The sequence below is a fragment of the Chroicocephalus ridibundus genome, chromosome 8 (assembly GCF_963924245.1).
Source record: "Chroicocephalus ridibundus chromosome 8, bChrRid1.1, whole genome shotgun sequence".
Taxonomy (NCBI): Eukaryota; Metazoa; Chordata; class Aves; order Charadriiformes; family Laridae; genus Chroicocephalus; species Chroicocephalus ridibundus.
In genome coordinates, this window is record NC_086291.1 from 28,211,412 (window position 1) to 28,232,031 (window position 20,620).

Here is a 20,620-nt window from a genome sequence, read left to right on the forward strand (position 1 = left end):
AAGCACTGCCTGTGCTGAACTTGAGTAGAAGCTCCCTGTAATGAGGGCTTAGAAAAATCAGTCATGAATTAGGAGCAAAAATATTGGGTAAATATGGGGTATTGTCATGTGAAGAAGAATTTTTGTAGAAAGGTGCAAAGGATGAATTTGCATTTGGGGAAGGTGGGAAAGCTGCGAATGTTTTCAGTAGAGGTGGCTCGTAAAGAGGAATGTGGGGTTTTGAAATGGAGGGGACGAAAAGTGTGGAGCAAGCCATCCCCTGAGTGCTGTAGCCGCTGCTAATATGTGGGAGCTGAGGCTTTGCTTGGGGCTCTGGAGCTGCTGCGGTGGTACAAACACGCTGCTGTTAAGTTAAAAACCAGCTATGTGGTGTCCAGGCTCGATTCTGCTCCAGGGAAGGGGTTGGATGGAGAGGAGGGAGCTTTCAAATGCCAGACAAAGGAATGGCTTGAGAGAAATAGCTGAAGAGTTTGCCTTGAGGCATGGTTTGCAGACGCTGCATTAGAGACTGTATATTAAAGAGATGGTCTGTCCTCCCTAGAAAGACAAGAATTGATTTTGGTATTTGGTTTGGAAATGGAAACCATGTGCATGCAAAATGTAACTTAATTTAACTGATTCTACTTGTTCACATGTTGTTCTCAGCATCCTCCTCTGTATTGTTATTCTCAACTTGCGTGCCCTTTGTGAGCAGTATTGCATTTTTTCTCATCTGTTTGAACCTTCCTGGAGGGTTTTACTTCTTGCTTCACCTCACCAGCTGCGAGCATCCACTTGTCTGTCTCTTGTACTGTTCAGATGTGTGTTTGGTGAAGTGGTGATGAGAGCCTTCGTGGTTACAAAGTGTTTCCCCTCTTGGTGCTTTCTAGGTGCTGGCCACCTGGATGATGTTACCATCACAAGCGCTCGCCCTGGACCAGGTGTGCCCGTGGCCTGGGTGGAGAGCTGCTCCTGTCCCGTGGGATACGAGGGGCAGTTCTGTGAGCGCTGCTCATCTGGATACCGGCGAGAGACGCCGAGCCTTGGGCCCTACAGCCCCTGCGTGCCTTGTGCTTGCAACGGGCACAGCGAGACATGTGAGCCCGAGACAGGTAAGAGGGGCTGATAAAACAGGGAGCAGCAAGAGGGTGGTTCTTTCTGGCTTGGATGATGAAGCAAAACCTGTGTCCCTCTCTATTCCAGGCATGTGCAACTGCAGGGATAATACGGCGGGGTCTCACTGTGAGAAGTGCAGCGACGGGTATTATGGGGATGCGACAGCGGGCACGGCCTCAGACTGCCAGCCCTGCCCGTGCCCAGGCAGCTCGAGCTGTGCCATCGTGCCCCGCACGAAAGAGGTTGTGTGCACCAGCTGCCAGGCTGGCACTACAGGTGTGTTCCTACACAAAAAAGTCTGTTTTTTTCTACACCCCCCATGCCTGTGGATATGTGTCTCCTGCCAGTTCTGGGGCTCTGACCGCAGCGAGCAGCACTGAAAGCTGCTGTGCCTTCTGGTTCAAATGCTTCTCCCTTCCTCAGCCCTGTTTTCTGTCTTGTGAGAGCCCCAGGGTTACCCATATTCTTTGTGCCTGCCTCTCGAGAACAAAAGAGAAACAAAGGATTAATCTGTGCAAAGTCGGAATGTTTCTGTGCTACGTAGGTGAGCTGTGCTGGCTTCTAATAGAGCTCTGTTAATTGCACAGTGTTGGGCAGAAAATAGGATAGATTTAAAAGAGACAGGAAGGCAGGTCAGGCTGAAATAAAATTAGAAGATGGAGTTTGCCAGGCAGAGAGGCACTGCGGGATGCTTGCAGGGGAGGGGCAGTGCCCTCCCTAGGAACAGCAGGAAGGCTGCAGTGACTCACAAACACTGCCCAAAAGACACAAGGCCAAATTTATGCTCAGCGGTTTTAAAGAGAAATATGTTAACAGGTGCATATCTTTTCTTCTTAGCAAGAAACTATGAGGTCCAAGCATGTACCTGACTTGTTAAGCAGAGCCTTTGTTCTGCCTGCACACAGCAATGAAGCATTCTGAGGTTGGCAGCCCATGCTTCTCTGCTGATTTTATGCTTGGCGTGGCAGAGTCCAAAGTACAGAATACCTGTCAATGCTTGAAATGCTTAGAAAAGCCCCGAACCAAGCACCAAGGTAGCTCATGGGGGTTCCCATGGGTGCCGCTGCTTCATGAACCAAAGCGGAGTCCAGGAGTCCGGGTTCCCTGCAGCTCAGGTTTCAGTACGAGCTCATCTTTACTTGTAGCTGTGTGGTCGCACAAGAGCTCCTCCTGTCTCCTGCTGCCTTCTTGGGATGTGAGGGGAAAAGTGATGGAAAAGAGAATTTGTGTGTGCTAGAACTGCCTAGGAAGTAGAGCTTATGGCTGGCTGGGGAGGTCGGATCTGCAGTGAGTGTAGGGAACTGCTGAGTTGGATGCTGTAGTGGCTGCCCGTGGAGGTTTGGCAGATCTCGTTGGCAGTGGGGCTTCCTGGAGCAGTTATGCTCCATGGAGCTCTACCTGCTTGAACTCTTAAATTAGCAACAGATTACAACAAATAGGTTTGGCTTAAAGGGATAGGAGGGAAAAGAGGAGCTGAAGTAATGCATAATGCAAAGTTCCAGTGAGAAAGAAGCTTAAATTAGAGATGGGGAGAGCTTTGTCTGTGGTTTTGTACACCTTTCTGGCCCCAACAGAAGGATGAAAGGGGAGGGAGCTGGAGAGTTTACTTTTCAGAGGAGGGGTTGCAAAGTGGGTCCAGGTGAGACGGCAGCAAAGGGCTTTCTGCCACAACACGTGTGTTTCTGTTGTGTCCCAGGTAAGAGGTGCGAGCTTTGTGACGATGCCTATTTCGGAGACCCACTGGGCGAAAACGGTGCTGTGAGGCCTTGCCGCCTCTGCCAGTGCAACGACAACATCGATCCCAACGCCGTGGGCAACTGCGACCGCCAGACGGGCGAGTGCCTCAAGTGCATCTACAACACTGCCGGCTTCTACTGCGACCGCTGCAAAGATGGCTTCTTCGGGAACCCCCTGGCCCCCGATCCGGCCGACAAGTGCAGGGGTGAGAGCTGATTCCTCTTGCATTTAAAAGTGATCTTATCCCTAAGAGCTGCTGTTTCCTGATGCGGTGTTAGGACGCAACATCAGGCTGTTCGTGTCCGTCAGCAGCGATGTGTGGCTTTATACTGGTTTGGTGTTTGCAGCTTGCTAAAATGCTTGTGTTGTTTGTGGGCACTTACTGCCATCGAAGCAAAAGCATTGTGCGATGCAGGGGCTGGGCTGCTGCCTGTTTTGGATCCGGGCCCCTTTAGGGACTGGCTATCAGAGTATCAACACCAGAAGGGACTTCTAAATTCCTGCGTATTTTTCCATCCCTTTTATTTTTGCAGCTTGTCACTGCAATCCCTACGGCACTGTGAATCAGCAGACGAGTTGCAATCAAGTGACTGGGCAGTGCGAGTGCCTGTCTCACGTCATGGGAAGGGACTGCAGCGCCTGTGAGCCTGGCTTCTTCAACCTCCAGAGCGGACGCGGCTGTGAGAGGTGACGTTCACCTTGGATCGGGGCGAAGAGCCTGGTTTGGGGTGGTCTGTGCTTACCTCGTGCAGGAATGTGATGTTGGTCGTGAGTAACTGGTGTGGCTCCGTGCTGCTGTGGGTGGGGAAGAGCAGCAGTCAAGGAACAGCTATGAAGGCCGTACAAAAAGCCTGACTTATAAATAGCTTTAAATCAAGGTTTTAAATAGAAAAGTGCCACATGACTGCACGATCATTGGTAGCAGGGGCTCGTGCGTTCCTTTTTTTAGTGCGGGCACCAAGTGACCTTGCATGGGTCAAAGGCTCAGCACCTCGCCTCCTGCATCTGCATGGTGAGAAAAGAGACTTTTGGCAATGGAGGCATTGAGCTGTGCTCGCTGGGGCTCCTTTAGAGCAGTGCCTCCCCTCTGTGTCACCGCCTGACATGCGGCTGCCTCCCCCAGGTGCAACTGCCATGCGCTGGGCTCCACCAACGGCCAGTGTGACATCCGAACTGGGCAGTGCGAGTGCCAGCCTGGCGTCGCTGGACAACGTTGCGACAGATGCGAGGTCAACCACTTCGGCTTTGGCTCCGAAGGCTGTAAACGTAAGTCTGAGAGGCTGGAACCAGGCAGGTGGGAAGGATGTTGCACAGCCAGCCTTGCTTCGCTTTCCTCCTGTCTCTCACCTTTCTCACCTTGCTCCTCATGACAGCAGGAGTTAGCACTTTTATGTCCACATCCTGCATAGTGAAATTTGATCTCTGTACGATAGCTTATCCACTTTTTCTTCTTATTTTTTTTTAACTGGGGGTAGGCAGAACTCCAACTTTCTAGATATACCCACTTCTCTCTGGTACAAATACATTCTCTGAGTCTTGTCCTGCAACAGTCCTGTTTCCTAACATTAAATCTCTGCACAGCTACTCTGCAGATGGCCTGAATATACAGATTCTCTCTTGAGGAGCAACGTGCCTTGTAAACGTGATTGAAAACCAGGATGATCCAAACTTTCCTCCTCAATATCCCTGCCTGTAAAGAGCAGAAAAATCAACTGCAGTTCGTTACGATGAAATGGGGTAGAAAATCATAATGCTTTGTGGGAGAGACAATAGCAGCACTGTGAGCACGTGCAATGAATGTTGTGTCCAGCTAGACACAGTGCCCAGCTGCGCGTAGAAGCACACCGGTGGGCTCCAGCTGTGGGTTTGTGCCCCGTTGTTGTTGCAGATGTTTTAGTGTATTGAGGGTATGCTCTTGCCCTGCGGGCTTTAGGGTATTTCTGCTTCTCCTCCAGTCTGACTGAGGTTTAACTTCCCCGCAGCCTGCGACTGTGATCCCGAGGGTTCGCGCTCCCTGCAGTGCCAGGAGAACGGTCGCTGTGAGTGCAAGGAAGGCTTCGTAGGGAACCGCTGCGACCAGTGTGAAGAGAACTATTTCTACAACCGCTCATGGCCGGGCTGCCAAGAATGTCCGCCCTGTTACAGATTGGTGAAAGACAAGGTAAGGCCACAAACGCCAGTATTGGTACCACTGGAGACTGTGGCATGTGCCCACTTGTGCGCAGTGGCTTTTACTCCCGTGTCTGGCTGGTGCTTGCTGAAAGCAGAGAGGTTCAAGGTGCTTTGTGCCGTGCCGTAGCTGTGCTCTGTCCCTCTCGTATAGGTGGCAGAACAACGAGAGAGGTTGCAGGAGCTGGAAAATCTTATAGCAAATCTGGGTACGGGAGAAGACACCGTAACCGATCAAGCCTTTGAAGAGAGGTTGAAGCAGGCAGAAAGAGATGTTATGGAATTGCTCCAGGAAGCACAAAACAGCAAAGGTGAGTTGACCTGGTCAGGCATGGACCAATGGGAAATGAGCTCTTTGCTTGATGTTCCTGTTCCCTTTGAACACAACGTGTTTTATTTTTCAAGCCTGTGCAGTGCCTCAGGACAGACAGCTATTTCAGATAGCGCTGAGACAGTGTATGTTATTATCAAAACAATGGTGGCTGTGCTTTTATCCTTTTGTTCTCCCAGTGGTCTCTGTGGAACATGCAAAGTAAAGATCTGCCGCAAGCTGTGTACATATGTGTTCTATGTTACCCTCTTCTCCAGATGCAAAGGAGGGGTTTACTTATTGTTAAACAAGCAGAAGGCTTTCCAATATACTTATTTATTATGCTTATGAATTTGCTCAGACATCTTGGGATAAAGCAGTTCTTGTTGGGATGTCATCAGCAACCAGAATGAAGGCTTCAAAATCCTGTTGGCAAGTGTAATTATCCCACCAGAAAGCGCGTGAAGTTCTGAAATGTGCTGTTGTGGTGGCCTGTAGCTATTTTTCCTGCTAAACTCTGCTTCAAATCGATTCTTGTACTGTCACCTCTACCATAGGATGTCTGTGAGCAGGGCGTTGAGCAATGCGAGTGGTTTGTCCTTAGGGTCTTTTTAATGCGTAAGCTGATGTGTGTTTTGGAGAAGAGCGACTTGAAGACAACTATTGACTTTACAGTGAAAGATGTTCCCCTGGGAGTTGGTTCAGTCATTTTAGACCACTTTGGAAAAATCTGTCCCCTTTGTGTGAAGCTGCAAAAAAGCTGATGCGCATCCAACGCGTTTGCTTGGGAAGATTCCTGACAGTGGGAATGATCACTGAAGCTTTTCTCAGTTTTACCCCAGGTAGCTTTCTGCGGCCTGCTTGGCATCCGTGCCTAGGTAATAGTCCCATGTAGGGGGGCAGAAGAGTAGGGATTGAAGAAAATTGAGGAAATTAATTAGATTTTGTGGTGGCGTTTTTCATCTTTTTTCCCACCTCTTAGAACCGTAGAATCATTTAAGTTGGAAATGACCCGTAAGATCATCAAATCCAACTGTCAACCTGATGCTGCCAAGTCCACCACTAAACCATGTCCCTCGGCACCACACCTACACGTCTTTTAAATACCTCCAGGGATGGTGATTCCACCACTGCCCTGGGCAGCCTGTTCCAATGCTTGATAACCTTTTCTGTGAAGAAATTTTTCCTAATATCCAATCTAAACCTCCCCTGGCGCAACTTGAGACCGTTCCCTCTCATCACTTTTTCCTTGGGAGAAGAGCCCGACCCCCCCCCGGCTACCCCCTCCTTTGAGGGAGCTGTAGAGAGCCAAGAAGATCTCCCCTCAGCCTCCTTTTCTCCAGGCTGAACACCCCCAGCTCCCTCAGCTGCTCCTCACAAGACTTGTGCTCCAGACTCCTCACCAGCTTTGTTGCTCTTCCCAAAGAAGCAAGTGAAATGCAACAAAAACTACCCTTGCAAAAATCTGTGCACACCTGTAGCTCTTATTTGCGGTTTTCTACTTGATACGTAGTTTGTAGTATGTTTTTGAAATGTGTCAAATGTTCATGTTCAATACTTAAGATGTGCTGCAAGGTTGAGGCAACGTATTTGGGAAAAATCTTAATTTTAGAGTCCTGCAGGCTTCTGCTTGTACTTTCTCTCTTAATAATGCTCCCACGTTTTCAAAAGTAATTGCCCCTAGTTGTGAGGCACATAGCTGTGCTTTTACGGCTCCATTATTATGACGCTGTTGTGGGGAGTTACCTGGTGGTCCAAAAACTTGCGGAAGTTTGAGGGGGCTCATAAGTCCTACAGATTAGAGAATCAAGGCTCTATCTTGCCAGCTTCTGTCATCCCTTTGCTTTGGGGGGGGAGTTTGGGGTGGCTTTGCTATTCTGCACATCTTCTAGCTGCTCCGTATGGAGACTGGCTCAGGAGTAGCCACCGCTGCCTGAAGCAGGCAATAACATACAGCCCCGCTATTCCTCCCTCTCTGCTTACCTTCTAGGAGTTAAGCTAAAGAGAATTCATAAAGCAGATGCTTTGTACCTCTTGAGGAGCAGCTCTTTTGTGTTTTTTTTTTTAAGTTAATGATAGAGGTGAAACATGATTCTGAACACAAAATCCCCCATCAGAGTCTGTTCCAACACCCAGCTGGATTGTCATCTTAGTAGTTAATGACTTTTCATTTCTCATATTTGGTGCACATTCTGATGATAACTTTGATCTCAAGCTGACTGACTTATGAAATGGCTTTGCTGGTCCCCTTTCAATAGGGGATTAACCTACCAACATGTTGCCTGCAGTGGTAAGCTGCTGCTCCAGCTTCTCTTCCTGCTGTAATTAATTTTGCTCCCTCTTTTTATATTGTGTGCTTCAGACGTAGATCAGGGCCTCATGGATCGCCTCAAAAACATCAACAGCACACTAACGAGTCAACTCAACAGGCTGAGGAACATCCAGGGCACGGTGCAGGAGACAGAGAACCTGGCGGAGCAAGCCCGGGTGCGGGTGGAGGACACCGAGGACCTGATCAGCTTAGCTTCCAATATGCTTGAGAAAGCAAAGATGGCAGCTGACAATGTGGTGAGTGTGCTGCTGAGATCCTACATGGTTAGGGGAGGGCCTTTCCTTTCTGTGCCCTCTAGTGTGTTCTTCTACTTGTTCTCTCTCTCATATAGCAAATTTGCTATGGAAATACCTTCTCCCCTACCCAAGTCCATGGGAAATAAATAAAGGAAGATCACCAGGGTCTGTCAGAGATACTATCTTAGCCCCTGCTCAAAGAAACCAATGTAAGAACCCCTAGATAAATATCAGCACCTTTGTTTTTAAGGGATGACCAGTAGTGGAAATGTCGTGGGCTTAAGAAAAAAATACAGAGAAGTCAGAAGTAGGTTAGACACATCTCTAAGCATTTAGATCATGACAATAAATATTTAAAGCAAAGATGAATAAAAGATGAAAAAAGAGCTTTAAGATTTTTTTTTTCGTCCTTTGTTTCCAGTCCATTACACCTCCGGAGTCAAGCGGGGACCCTAACAACATGACTCTATTGGCAGAAGAGGCCCGTAAGCTGGCTGAAAGGTAGGCTGTGGCAAAACGCACTCCTCACAGCCCGCATCAAGGCCCTGCTATTTGGTACACGGAGAAAGCAAGATTTAATTTGCTTGATACGAAACATGCGCCCTTTGCTGAGCAAGAGACTGGTAGTGTGGGTGATTGCCCGTGTATCATTGAGGGCAAACGCTAGACGTGTGAGTGAGGGACATGTACAACCATAGCAGTGCCTTTCAGATGATCTCGTGGGCACTGCTGGAGTGATGCCTTGGTTGTAGAGATGGTCTCAAACAGCATCTTCCATTGCAAATGTTTCAGCATCTTCCACATGCAAATCTGCGTGAAGGAAGGAAAAAGTAAGAGAGAATAAAATCTGGAATTGAAGATAGAAACCACTGACCGACAATTCTAATGGCGTTACTTTTCTTCTGTAATCTTATCCAGACACAAAAAAGAAGCTGATGAGATTGTTCGCATAGCCAAGGCAGCAAATGATACTTCCACAGAAGCATATCAACTGCTGCTGAAGACCCTGGCGGGAGAAAACCAAACCGCAAAGGACATTGATGAGCTCAACCAGAAGTGAGTCAGTAACAGAAAATTGGTTTTATTTTCTGTCTGTAGAGCAGTACTTCAAACTAAGATGCCTTCTGTAGTGTTGTATGCTTTGAATTTTATGGGAGTCGTTTTTCAATTTCTTGGCCTTTCTACTCTATTAGTAAGTTCATTTCTACAAAAAAAAAGTAACGTAACTGGATCCTTGGGGTTTTTTAGGTATAATCAAGCAAGGAACATTTCTCGAGACCTAGAGAAACAGGCCAGCAAGGTGCTTGCGGAGGCAGAGGAAGCTGGAAACAAAGCCCTGCAGATCTACGCTAATCTCACCAGTCTGCCTACAGTGGATTCCACAGGGCTAGAGGTATGCGCAGGAAGCATCACGTGCAGTTTTCTGAAGATCAATGAGGACAAGCGTTACAGCAGTGGGCTAGGTTGCTGAGATACCTTGCGTGTGCTCCGCTAATGTTTCTCTGCATAAGAACAGCCTATGGAATTTTTGTCCGTCTTAACCATAATCCACACTTGTGCATTTCAGTTTTTATGCAGGAGACTTGCGTGCTGGAAACTAAATATGTAAACCCGCGCATCCCCTGATCTCTGAAGGGCAGAAAAACAGCGAAATGTTGTTTGCCAAATACCTTGGCTTGAACAGAGAAGTGCAGAAATTTCGGTTCCCTCTGAAGCCAGCAGAACTGCTCCCTCTCCTGTGCTCATTGTAGCACAGGAGATTTTGTTGCACACAAAACCGTTCACAACCGCTGCCCTTTGTTGCACTGACCCTGGTGGTGTTCGGGGCTTTGTAGGCAGTGTTACAACTGTAGTTGTAAGAGATGGGAACGCATCATAGCTTCTGCCTGTTTGTCCATTAGAAGCTATACTGTGTTCTGCCACCTGTTCAGAAACTCTTTAACGTTCAGGAATCTGCATTTGTTTCTGATTTCCACCTGCAGAATGAAGCAAATAAGATCAAGAAGGAAGCGGAGGAGCTAGATCAGCTAATTGCCAGGAAGCTGAAAGATTACGAGGACTTGAGAGAAGACATGAAAGGAAAGGAGCTAGAAGTAAAGAACCTCTTGGAGAAAGGGAAGACAGAGCAGCAGGTCAGTTCTGTTTTGTGCAAGCTTTTGTTCCCTGGAAGAAACAAAGGAAAACAACTAACTGGCCAGATATGAAAGATTTGGTCTTATTCAGTCTTATTTTAGCACTGTGTGTTACTTACAAGAATACTGAAGAATGGTCCTGGAAAGGACACGCAAAAAGCTGGTAAAAGCAGTGAGGCTATATGGGAAAGTGGGGGATGTTTGCAGGGGTGGGGTCGTTTTTGTATTCAGAACAGTATCCCAGAAGTACCGAAATTCACCTGGTCTCAGAGGAAGCATTGCCGCTCAGGGATGAACGCCGTTCTGTGTGGCGTTGGTGTTTCAGGCTGAGCAATGCTTTCTGATGCACCTAGATGGTCGTCCCTCAAAAGGTGAGAATGTGTTGATACACGTCATGTCTCCTTAGACTGCAGACCAGCTCCTGGCTCGAGCGGATGCAGCAAAAGCCCTGGCTGAAGAAGCTGCTCGGAAGGGCAATGGCACACTACAGGAGGCTAATACCATTCTCAGCAACCTGAAAGGTAAAGAGAAAGCACCTGCAGTGAATCCTTCGCTTCCTGTGTGACAAGTCACTTGGCAGTAGGGTATCTTGGTTAAACTGGCCGTGCTATTGCAGGTACCTGAGTGTTAGGTGGGTTCTTTTGGCTTTTTTTTTTCTTTAAAGAAAAAAATGGAAATGTTTCCAGTGACTAGAAATCTCCTTTTGTTTAAGTTCCTTATTTAGCGTCAGAAAACGTATAACAGGGAGAGCTGCAAGCATATACCCCCCACAATGTCAGGGTGGCAAAGCCAGGGTAGCTTGGTCAAAGAAGCAGCCTGAGGCCCTTCTGGAGCAAGTGATAAGTATCTGTTTTGTCCTTTCTTAGATTTTGATAAGCGGGTGAATGATAACAAGACAGCAGCGGAGGAGGCGCTGAAAAAGATTCCTGCTATTACACAGACCATTGCTGAAGCCAACAATAAGACGCGCCAGGCGGAGCTGGCGCTGGGCAATGCTGCTGCCGATGCCCGTGAAGCCAAGGCTAAAGCAGATGATGCTGAGAAAATTGCTGGTTCTGTCCAGAAGGTGAGTCCTTTGTGGTTCTGAACCCACCCCTCCTGAGATACTGGTGTGTAACTGCGTAAACTCCTCTGTTCCAGCATTTCCTGGTGAGCCCCATGTGCTTTCTGCTGTATTCCCCACCAGGGAATGCAAAATATGGGATGTTAGGAAATCGGTGCATTTTGATGAAAAGGGTTGAAGGAAGTTGTGCACCTTCACCACCTTTTTCCATCCTGTTCGCCTTGTTGGCTGTAGAGTGCAGCTGCTACCAAAGCCGAAGCTGACAAGACTTTTGCTGATGTGACGGGGCTGGCCCGAGAAGTGGATGACGTGATGAAGCAGCTGCAGGATGCAGAAAAAGAGCTGAAGCGGAAGCAGGATGATGCTGAGCAGGATATGATGATGGCAGGCATGGTAAGTGATGCTGGCAGGTGGCAGCAGTGGCAAGAAGGTTCCTTCTCCCTGCTGTCCTGGCAGTGCAAGCTTTTTTCCCTGCTGTCTTCCTGCAAAGACAGCACTGAGTCCAGCCAGAATTCAGTCTCTTCCAAGTTTAACGTGGGATTGAAGACAAGAGACTAGCAAAGGAGCTCCTCTGGTGGCATTAGCATAGGTTCCCTGCTGGAACTTCAGAGCCAGTTTTCTTAATGCAGCACTTCCCTTTTATTTTAACTGAAACCAGGCTGTAGCCCTCTTGACCCTGTTCTGACTTTTCCTGCAAAATCCTGCTCGGTTATCGGGGATCCCCATCCTGAAATAGTCAGAAAACTGATTATTCGAAGGTTGTCAGTCTTAGCCAACACTGTGATGGAGATCTCGGTGCAGGGGTGTTATCCTTGGGAGAGGCGCCAGGGGTGTGTGTGACTAACTGCTTGGGCAGACGTGAAAAGGAGAGGCGATGGTTTCGTAATCCCTACAGCCTTTTTGTGCTTTCATTTTTTATACCGTGCAGGCCTCACAGGCTGCCCAGGAGGCAGAAGACAACGCAAGAAAAGCGAAGAACTCTGTGAACAGCTTGCTTGCCATCATTAACAACCTGCTGGATCAATTAGGTAAGACTGTCCTTAATGTGCCTTATGCTTTTGAGTGTTTTCCTGCTGCCTGGCGTTGCCATGCTGGCAGCCGGTGTGGTGTGTCGGCTTCCCTGCCGGCGCTCTGCCACGAACCAAATGGGTCTGGTCACTTCTAGAAATGGGGTTTTTTCCCCTGGGGTGGCCTCAAATCTTGTCATGCAATGTTTGGTACCACTTTTCTGTGAGCTGAGGACTGCTGTTGAGGCAGTGAAGGTGTGACATAGTTGGTCCTGTTCTAAATGCTGGCTCTAACGTAGAGATGCCCTGGTGGAGATCTCCGTACGGGTATGGGCTCAGCTGGGCAAGCACCCAAAAGCAGTACGTCAAAGGTGCTTTTTATTTATTTTTTTTTTTAATGGACTTCACTGTTTGTTTCTGACTTTTCAGGGCAACTGGAGACAGTGGACTTGAACGAACTGAATGAGATCGAGGGTACCCTGAACAGTGCCAAAGACCAGATGAAAGAGAAAGACCTGGACCAGAAGGTGTCTTTCCTCGAGAGAGAAGCCAGGAAGCAAGATGATGCGATACAGGCCTACAACAGGGACATTGAAGAGATCCTGAAGGACATTAGCAACCTGGAGGACATCAAGAAGACCTTGCCCTCTGGCTGTTTCAACACCCCGTCCATTGAGAAACCCTAAGGGTGCGCTGGGGGTGGGGGTATTTCCCCGGTGAGCGGTGGTTTGGCTATGGAGTGCCTTAACACACATTACCTTCTTCAAATTCCCAACTCTATGCTGCTCGCAGCCACTGTTTTCTTTTCAAATCAGGATAAGATGAAAGGTTTTTTTGGTTGGGTTTTTTCTTTTTTTTTTTTTTTTTTTAAGAGAAGCAAATTAAATATCCGTCTTTGGGCATCAAAGGGTTTTTTTATATAAACTGTCTTCCTGAGCACTCCGCCTTTGCCCCTCTCTCAGACACAAGTTTCCCTTTGATTAGCGCAAGGATGAGAGATGCTCTGGACTCTTCATACTGTGGTTCAGGAATAACCATGTGAGCTGTATACGGCAAGGCAAAACTAACCCGACTTTCTCTCCTCTCTTCTCCCCTTGACTGTAAAATCCTCAGTCCCAGAGCTCTCTGTCCCTATGAAGGAAGGGGATGGCTACCAAAGTATTACTGTAATGGCCAGTATAGCTGCACTCATTCAGATCCCTCTTCCCAACTTCTAACCCTGTGAATTTTTATAATTTTTTTTTTTTTATTGTTAACTAGTGGCCAATCGACAGCATTGGTAGCCTTGACAAAATAGCTGAAGCCTCTTTCTGAAATGCTTTCCGTGATGATGCATCGCTCTGAGAGCAGTGCGGCCTGTGCGAGGAGCTCTGTGGGAAGGTGGGGTGCCGGTGGAGGGGTAGGTCTGGCCAGCCCCACTCCTGGGCCATGGAGAGGCTTTGGGTCCGCTCTGGAAGCAGCTGCCTGCTGGGGAGTCCAGGCTGGGGAGCATGGAAGCCGTGAGCTGCCTTCCCATCTGTAGGTGTTGCTATCGAATTGACAGAGAATTTTTTTAATCATTATTTTTATGATGTATGTCTGGTTGTCGGATTAGTTTGTTCAAGCAGCAGCAGTCTCGCTGAAGAGGAGTGCTGCCATCCAGAGAGCTCTGACAGCTGCACTGGCCTTCATGCCCGGTGCCTTTGGGTGGGGAAGGAAGGGGGAAATGAAAAGGGCTTTCTCCCCATCTTTTTCCTGAAGGAGGACAGTGGCATTTTTATATCTCCTGGCATTGCTCTCGCCTTTTGCCCGTTTTTAAGCTGGCAGAGAGAGCTGGAGTTTACCAGTGCCCTCCTTTCTTTTTGCCTACCGGTCTCCCCGTCACAGTCCAGTCACCGCAGCGCAGGGACTTCAGGCCAGGCTCCGGGGGCAGTTCTGCCTTCCCCAGCGCCGCTGCCGCCTCTCCGCAGGCTCCCTGCCCAGGCAGCGCCTCCGGGGCGGCGGGGAGCCCCTCGCTGCTCCCCCTGCCCGCTCTGAGGCCAGAGCATTCCCTGCGACTCCCTCCTCGCCTCCAGCCTGGCACCCCCCCGTCCCCTCCTTGAGATCCAGTATATATCTATCCTTAAACACTATGCAACTTCGTACGTTTGCGTAGCGGGGAAGAAATTATTATCTGACACACACTGGTGCTATTAATTATTTCAAATTTATATTTTTTGTGTGAATGTGATTTTTTTTTTCCGTTTTTTTTAAAATCATGACTATAGTGTGAGGAAGTCTCTTGTGTGTGCGTATGTGTGTGTAAATACACCCAGCCATATTTCCGGAGTGGCACAGCCTGGCCTCCTCTGTGCTTTCCCCTGGAGCCATCGGGGTGCGTGCACCGTATATTCCTCCCTTAGAGCTCGGTATTTCTCCTTCCTACCTGGGCTCCTACTGTCTTCCCTCTCCCGTGTGCTCAGCACCTCCGTGGGCATCAGCGACAACCACTCTGCCCCTTGGTGGGGGCTTTCCAGCCCTCCCTCCAAAGCCAGCCCCGACGCAGCCCCTTCCGTGTCCCTTGTCCCTGGGGACGTTGGGCCGGGGGGAGCAGGGGCTGTGGCTTGGCAGCTGGGCTGTGAGCAGCTGTGGCGCTGTCGGGAGACCGGGCCCTGCGTTGAGGTGGTTGGAGAGCTGGATTTGGGGATGTCTTGATACCGCTGTGTGAGGCGGGAGGTTTGGTGCCCCCTTGGCAGCAGCACTGCCGGGCAGGGGCTGTTCCAGCAAACGCCGCAGCGCTCCTGTTCCCTTCCGCTTAGAGATTCTTACCATCTGCCCCCCTGCCTGCCAACACCTAGTGCCTGGAGGAGGGCTCCCCTGCGCTTCTCTGCGCGCGCGGGACACTGAGGGGGTGTCCTGTCCGGCTGCTCGGGTCCCATGGCTGGCTGTAACCGCGTCACCTCTCTGCCACGGCTGCGAGAAGAGCAGACGCGAAGATGCACGCGTGCCCTGGCTGACCTCAGGCCTAAGGTTTCCTGCTTTCTTCTCTTTTTTTTTTTTTTTTCTTAAACTGTTTTTAACAGAATTTTATTTTTAAATAAAAAAAATCTTTATAAGCGATCTCTTAATCACTACTGCAGTACAGCCATTATTCATTGTATAAGTCCAGTTATTTCTTGTACGTGATGTGATGATGCGCCGGGTGCTGGTGGAGTGCTGGGCGTCACGGGCGACGTGTGACAGTCCCTTCGTCACCTCACTCCTGACTGCGGCCCCTCAGTACGTGCCTTCACTCCAGCTTTTTGCCTTAATCTGTGGTCTTGCTGTCTGGGGCGGTGAACAAAATGCAACACTTGCAGTTTTTATGTATAAAACAGTATTTCTTATTTATAATAAAGTCTGAATATTTGTAACCCCTTATACCTTGGCTTTCTTTTGAATATTGCTTTGGGGCTGGGCGGGGGGGGAGTGTTTATGGGGGTGTGTCTCAGTTGTAGGATTTGCCTCTTGCTTAGTTAATCAGCTGAGCTGGACTGGGGTGGTAGAAAGGGAAAACTGGGAAGCTCATGGTGGTGGGCTGCAGGTGGCTATGGCGACTTTGGTTTCTCCCTATGTCCACTGCTCCATTGCCGTGGCTACAAAAAAAAATAATGTAAGATTATGTTGTTGATGCTGATGCTATTGGAGCTGTATTGTCCCCCTGGAAAGCCTGGAGGGACTGGGGGCTGTTTCTTTGCGACGTAAGGGTGAAATCCTGTCTGCTTTCAGCTGAACACATGGAAAAGGATGGGGCTCCTGGGAAGAAAACCAAAACCCCTAAATGAAGAAGCTGAAATTTCTCTACTGGAAACTACCATAAATTTGGGTACTCTGTGTTCCTCTGTGGGTTCTGTCTGCTAGAGCTGGGATAAGTTTTATTCCTGAATTAAGCAAGTTTTTAATGTCAGGACAGATTACTGTGATAACAGACTGGGCAGCTTTGCGATCACACCCGTCTTCCAGCTGCAGACTGGATTTCTTTTATTTTTCTCAGCAGAGGAAAATGCACGTGTCTCATTAACTTGCATCAGAGCTAATCCCTTCTCAATTGGTAAGTGCTTTTCATTATTATTATTTTTTTTTTAATTTCAGTTTGTCTAGCTTCAGCTTTTTGTTCTTCAACTATAATTGCTGCTAATGCATTTGTTTTCTAAAATTCCTTTTTTTTTTGGCCAGCACTGCTGTTGAACGAATCCCCGCTGGTGCGATGCTGGTGTTGCCGCGGGACTGTGGGTAGCAGTCAGCAGAGAACCGGGTGGTTGGAAGGTGCTGACCTTGCCTGGGCTGTAGCTTGACGTGGAGCCTCTTAAAACTGTTTTTTAGGCTAAAACACTCATCTCAGGAAGCGAGTCTGTGCCCTTCATTTTATCTTCAGGTCGCACAGCATCAGTGCTTGTCCTGTGAAGCCTGGGCCAAATCCCAAATAAAGGTGAAGCCACAGGCTTTTGTAGGTTTATGCTGAGTCTCTGAAATGCTTGTATCAGGCTGGTCTGAAATCAGAGGGTTTTTGAGGGCAAGATGTGCCACGCTCTGCCGCCGGGAGGAGCAGAGCCAAGGGAGCACGAGAACTGCTGCTTCCAGCTCGCTGAAGTGCTCTGTCCGTGTTTTGGAGTCTGGGCAGAGAACATCTCAGGAGGGTTCTGCTCAGCCTGGGCTGAGCTCGACCTCAAGGTGGAAGAGGAGGGACCTTGCTGAGGCGTGACCAAGCCGTGCCCTGGGGGCTATTTTTCTCCTCTGATTTCCAGTGGCTTTTCTCACTGTCCAAGCTGAAGCTTCATCACCTCTCGTGTGCTCCCTGGAGAAGCGAGAGGCTGGCAGCGGGCAAGGGGGGCCTGGTGAGCAGCTGGTGATGGGAAGAACTGGGGCAGAGTGGTCACTTGGGGTCTTTGCAGCTGGGTAGAAATAGTTGGGGTGCTCCTCCCAGCGGAGTGGGAGGGAGCTGCTTGAGGAGGGGGGGCCTGGGGGCTTCATGGGCTGTGCTGGGGAGGCTGGACTTCAGGGGACCTGACCTCGTGGGGCTGCTGAGCCAGGTTCTCTCCCATTTCTGGGGAGGACGAGGTATCGTCAGGAGTTAGTAAGTGCTGGGAGCAGCTGCTCGGAGGAGGCAGCTCTAGTGTGTCTGTGTGGATCTGTGGAAGAGGAGGAGGACATACAGCCACCACGCTGAGCTGGCGGTGTCTGCGCTCCCCATCTACAACTGTGACATCTTGGACCACATTCTAGTTAGTCTGTCTAGTTACCTGCTGGACCAATACCTTCTGCCTGCCCCCATCCCAGCAATATCGGGAACACGGTGTAAGTAAAAAAAATCCCACTGAGGTCCCCAGCGAAGACCAGCAGCCACCACTGTGGGGCTGGAGGCAGAGAGGGGAATGCGGTGGGACAGCACTGCTGCCTTCCCTCATCTCCGTCTGTCCCTCTGTCTGTCCGTCTGTCTGTCTCGCCCCCTCGCTGGCAGGGGCAGGGTACAGGCGAGGCAAGGCCAGGCGATGGCACTTCCTTGTAGTGCCGCTGCCTGGCCCTGCCCCGCTTGCTCACCGTCACTGGGCCGCTCCACGGTGTCCCTCTGCCTGCCCCAGTGATGTCCCCTGCGCGGGGGTAGCCCTGCCTGGCACAGGGAGTTTTGCCAGCCCTGAGCAAGGACTGCCCCCGTGCTGTCTGTAACTGCCCCTCCGGACCCTCCAAAACCAGCCATGAAACCAAAACCTGCCAGAAGGCCACATCTCCTGAAGGAAGCCCATGTGTTCCTGAACAAGGAAGATATATACACACACATACATATATATATATATATATTTATTTATTTTTTAAAGGATCGACCCATAAGATCACTGTGCTTCAAATCCTGAGGTATAAAACAGATTCTCTGTCTGGGAACAGCGCTGTATGAGGGGGAACACCCTGGCCCCAGCCCAGGGAAGGCAGCTCGACGTGCTGGCCCGAAGCCTGCCTTCAGAAGCCCAAGGCACGCGCCTGGAGAAGGCAAGACCGAAGTCCAGGCTTTATCGCTGTGCTGTGTGTTTGATGATACCGGCGTGGCAGGATCCCTGGTTTTCTGCACCAAGGCAGTGCCAGGTGGCAGGATAAAGGTCTGCTGCCGGACTGGAGGAGAAACTCCTCGGGCTCAAACAGCTGGCATGGAGCAGGTGTGTGGCGGCGGCGGGAAGGACTGTTTGGTCGAACAAACAGAAAATAGCTCGAGAGAAACTACTTCTCCAGAAACCGCAAAGGAGACGCGAGGCCGCCCGCAGCAGCAGCCCAGGACTGGGGTTGCAGGAGGATGTTGCAGTTCAGAAGGTCCCTTGTGGAGGGAGGCCTGAGGGTGCCAGGGATGTGCTGGGCTGCAAGGACGACATCCTGGTGGTGTTTATCTCTCATGAGCCACCAAAATGGGTTTTCTTCCTTGGTTACATCAATAAAGCTATTGCTTCGGGGCTTTCACACATCCATCACTTGCCACTGGCAACCATCAGCAAAATTCAGATTATTATGTGGATCCAGACTGTCTTTGGAGTGGCTAATTCTGCCATGGCTGTGTCCTCAAGGACTGATTAACTTGCCAGCCGCTGCAGTGGTCTCCTTGCTGTAGCAGGTTTCTTAGCCCAGTAATGAAGAAGGAGCGTAGGACATCTTCGGAAGGACACCCCTTACGTCACAGATTAAAGGGGAAGGGCAGACCCAGGTTGTCCAGTGAAGAAATGCTGTTCCGTTGCAGCGTCTGATGAGAGCCACTGTTCTTCATGCCTCCCATCGCTTACGCTCACTCTAAAAGGTAACATTTCTGTTAACCGTGTTTATGTGAGACCTTTTCTAAAGGGCGCTGCTGTAGCGATGGGCAGCATTTGTTCTGTGCAGGGTTGTGGCCACCAGTGAGGGTGGTGGGCACCAGTTTGTTCCAGACCTGGTCTCTTCAGAAAATCAAGGCCCCAGAAAAATATATTTTTGGGTAGCGCCACACGTGCATTCATGTGTTTTTCAGAGGTGCTCTTGAAGGTTGGTGGAGGATGACGAGGTAAGAGTAACCTAAGTAAATACGCAGAGATGAGTGGGGAGCGAGCTGTGTCAGTGCACTGTTTGCAGAAGTGAGGTGAGCGGTGGGGTGATAGCGGTGAGACGGGAAGGACGACACAGAGGAGCCAGACAAGGGAAAAGCTTCCGGATTGTGACAGCTGGTCTTCCAAGAGCGAAGTCAGCCAAGGACTTGGGCTGGGCAAGGTGCAAGGGAACCACTGTGCTGACAGGAGGAGAGGAGCTTCCCGAGCAGAGGGGTGTCAGCGGGCAGGAAGGTGTTTGGGGCAAGTGGTGGACTTCAGAGCAGAATGGACTAAGTGTGTTTTGTCAGAGGAATAGGCAGACCCTGCGAACCGCCAAATGTGGGGGGGAACGCTGTAAGTGGTTTTGTCTTGCTTCTTAAAAAAGATAATTAAAAAAAAAAGAAAATCATATAAGGCAACCTTGGGTGCCAAAAATCAACATGCCACCAGCGCTTCTGTGAAGCTGAGTTCCTTGTCGTGAATGATATTAAGATCCAGCCTGTGAAATTAAAAGGAAACAGCCTGTTTATAGAAGATAGTTGACTGAATCAGCAGAGGCAGGTAAGCTTGGCAAAGGGAGGTGCAAAGATGTGGTGAATTCGGGCTGTTTGCACCCATGAGATCACCAGAAGCCGTGGGGGAAAGTCCTCTGAGTCAGCTCCAGGTGCATGAGTGTCTGGAGGCTGCTCGGATGGGGACCTAGATGTTAATCACCCCGGGTCTGTTAGCTCTGAAATGAGCAGCACGTCAGCGCCATTGCCTGTTGGGTTGCTTTTCAGTCCCCGATGCAGAAGGTGACCTGAAAGGCAACCGGCCTTGGAATGGGGGAAAATTTGATGGGCATCTTCATTTCATCTAATGGTGTTGGTGCGCATGGACCACTTGCGGTCAGTTGTGACAGCTGCTGTCCCATGATAGTAAGCAGGGGAGATGCATCGTCACCCTAGCTCCATCAGCAACCTCAGATGAGCCCATTCCCCTCTCTGTCTCCACACCTCATCCTTTGTCTAGCACGAAAGCAACTGCGCTGGGTCAGGCCAAGGACCCATCCAACCCCGTTTTCTACCTCGGGAGCAAAAGCAGACAAAGGTGTGTGAAGATTCCCGGCCTCCACCTTGTTTCTAGGTCTGGGGATTTCCTGAAACTGACAATAGTCTGGTAAATCCCGACGGATCTGCTTTCTGAGTCGGTGTCAGAGCTGCCCTCGGGGTCTATTTGCACCCCAGCAGCCATTGGTGGTGGGTCCCGCTAGTCACCTCTTCTGGCCGGTTCTGAGCCCTGCTCCCATGGGTTGGCGGAGCTGGCGGTCCCCTCCGCCCTCCCCAGGCTTCCCGTGAGCTCATCGTGTTTCATCTCTCTCCCTGCAGCCGCCTGCGTGCCCGGGCAGCCCCGCGCTCCCGCCCCAGCCCCGCCGCCCTGCCCGTGGCGGCGGGTGGAATGGAGGGGACGGGCAGGAGGGCTGTCTGCGGGGGCACGCGCTGCTCTCATCCCCGGGGCTGTCACCTGTG

The 20,620-nt window shown here is 50.1% G+C and overlaps 1 protein-coding gene across 1 annotated transcript in view; it reads left to right on the forward strand.

Moving 5' to 3' along the window:
- The window catches only part of LAMC1 (laminin subunit gamma 1), a 66,954-nt gene extending 51,495 nt beyond the window's left edge, over positions 1-15,459 (forward strand). Inside the window, exons 12-28 of the mRNA XM_063345180.1 lie at positions 870-1,091; positions 1,183-1,371; positions 2,792-3,037; positions 3,366-3,519; positions 3,956-4,098; positions 4,815-4,993; positions 5,156-5,312; positions 7,674-7,879; positions 8,301-8,380; positions 8,798-8,935; positions 9,128-9,272; positions 9,862-10,011; positions 10,418-10,532; positions 10,878-11,077; positions 11,309-11,467; positions 12,003-12,102; positions 12,511-15,459. Coding sequence (XP_063201250.1) covers positions 870-1,091; positions 1,183-1,371; positions 2,792-3,037; positions 3,366-3,519; positions 3,956-4,098; positions 4,815-4,993; positions 5,156-5,312; positions 7,674-7,879; positions 8,301-8,380; positions 8,798-8,935; positions 9,128-9,272; positions 9,862-10,011; positions 10,418-10,532; positions 10,878-11,077; positions 11,309-11,467; positions 12,003-12,102; positions 12,511-12,767 — 2,840 coding nt within the window. The 3' untranslated portion in view covers positions 12,768-15,459. The remainder of the gene's footprint in view (positions 1-869; positions 1,092-1,182; positions 1,372-2,791; positions 3,038-3,365; positions 3,520-3,955; positions 4,099-4,814; positions 4,994-5,155; positions 5,313-7,673; positions 7,880-8,300; positions 8,381-8,797; positions 8,936-9,127; positions 9,273-9,861; positions 10,012-10,417; positions 10,533-10,877; positions 11,078-11,308; positions 11,468-12,002; positions 12,103-12,510) is intronic.
- Positions 15,460-20,620: the final 5,161 nt, after the last annotated feature.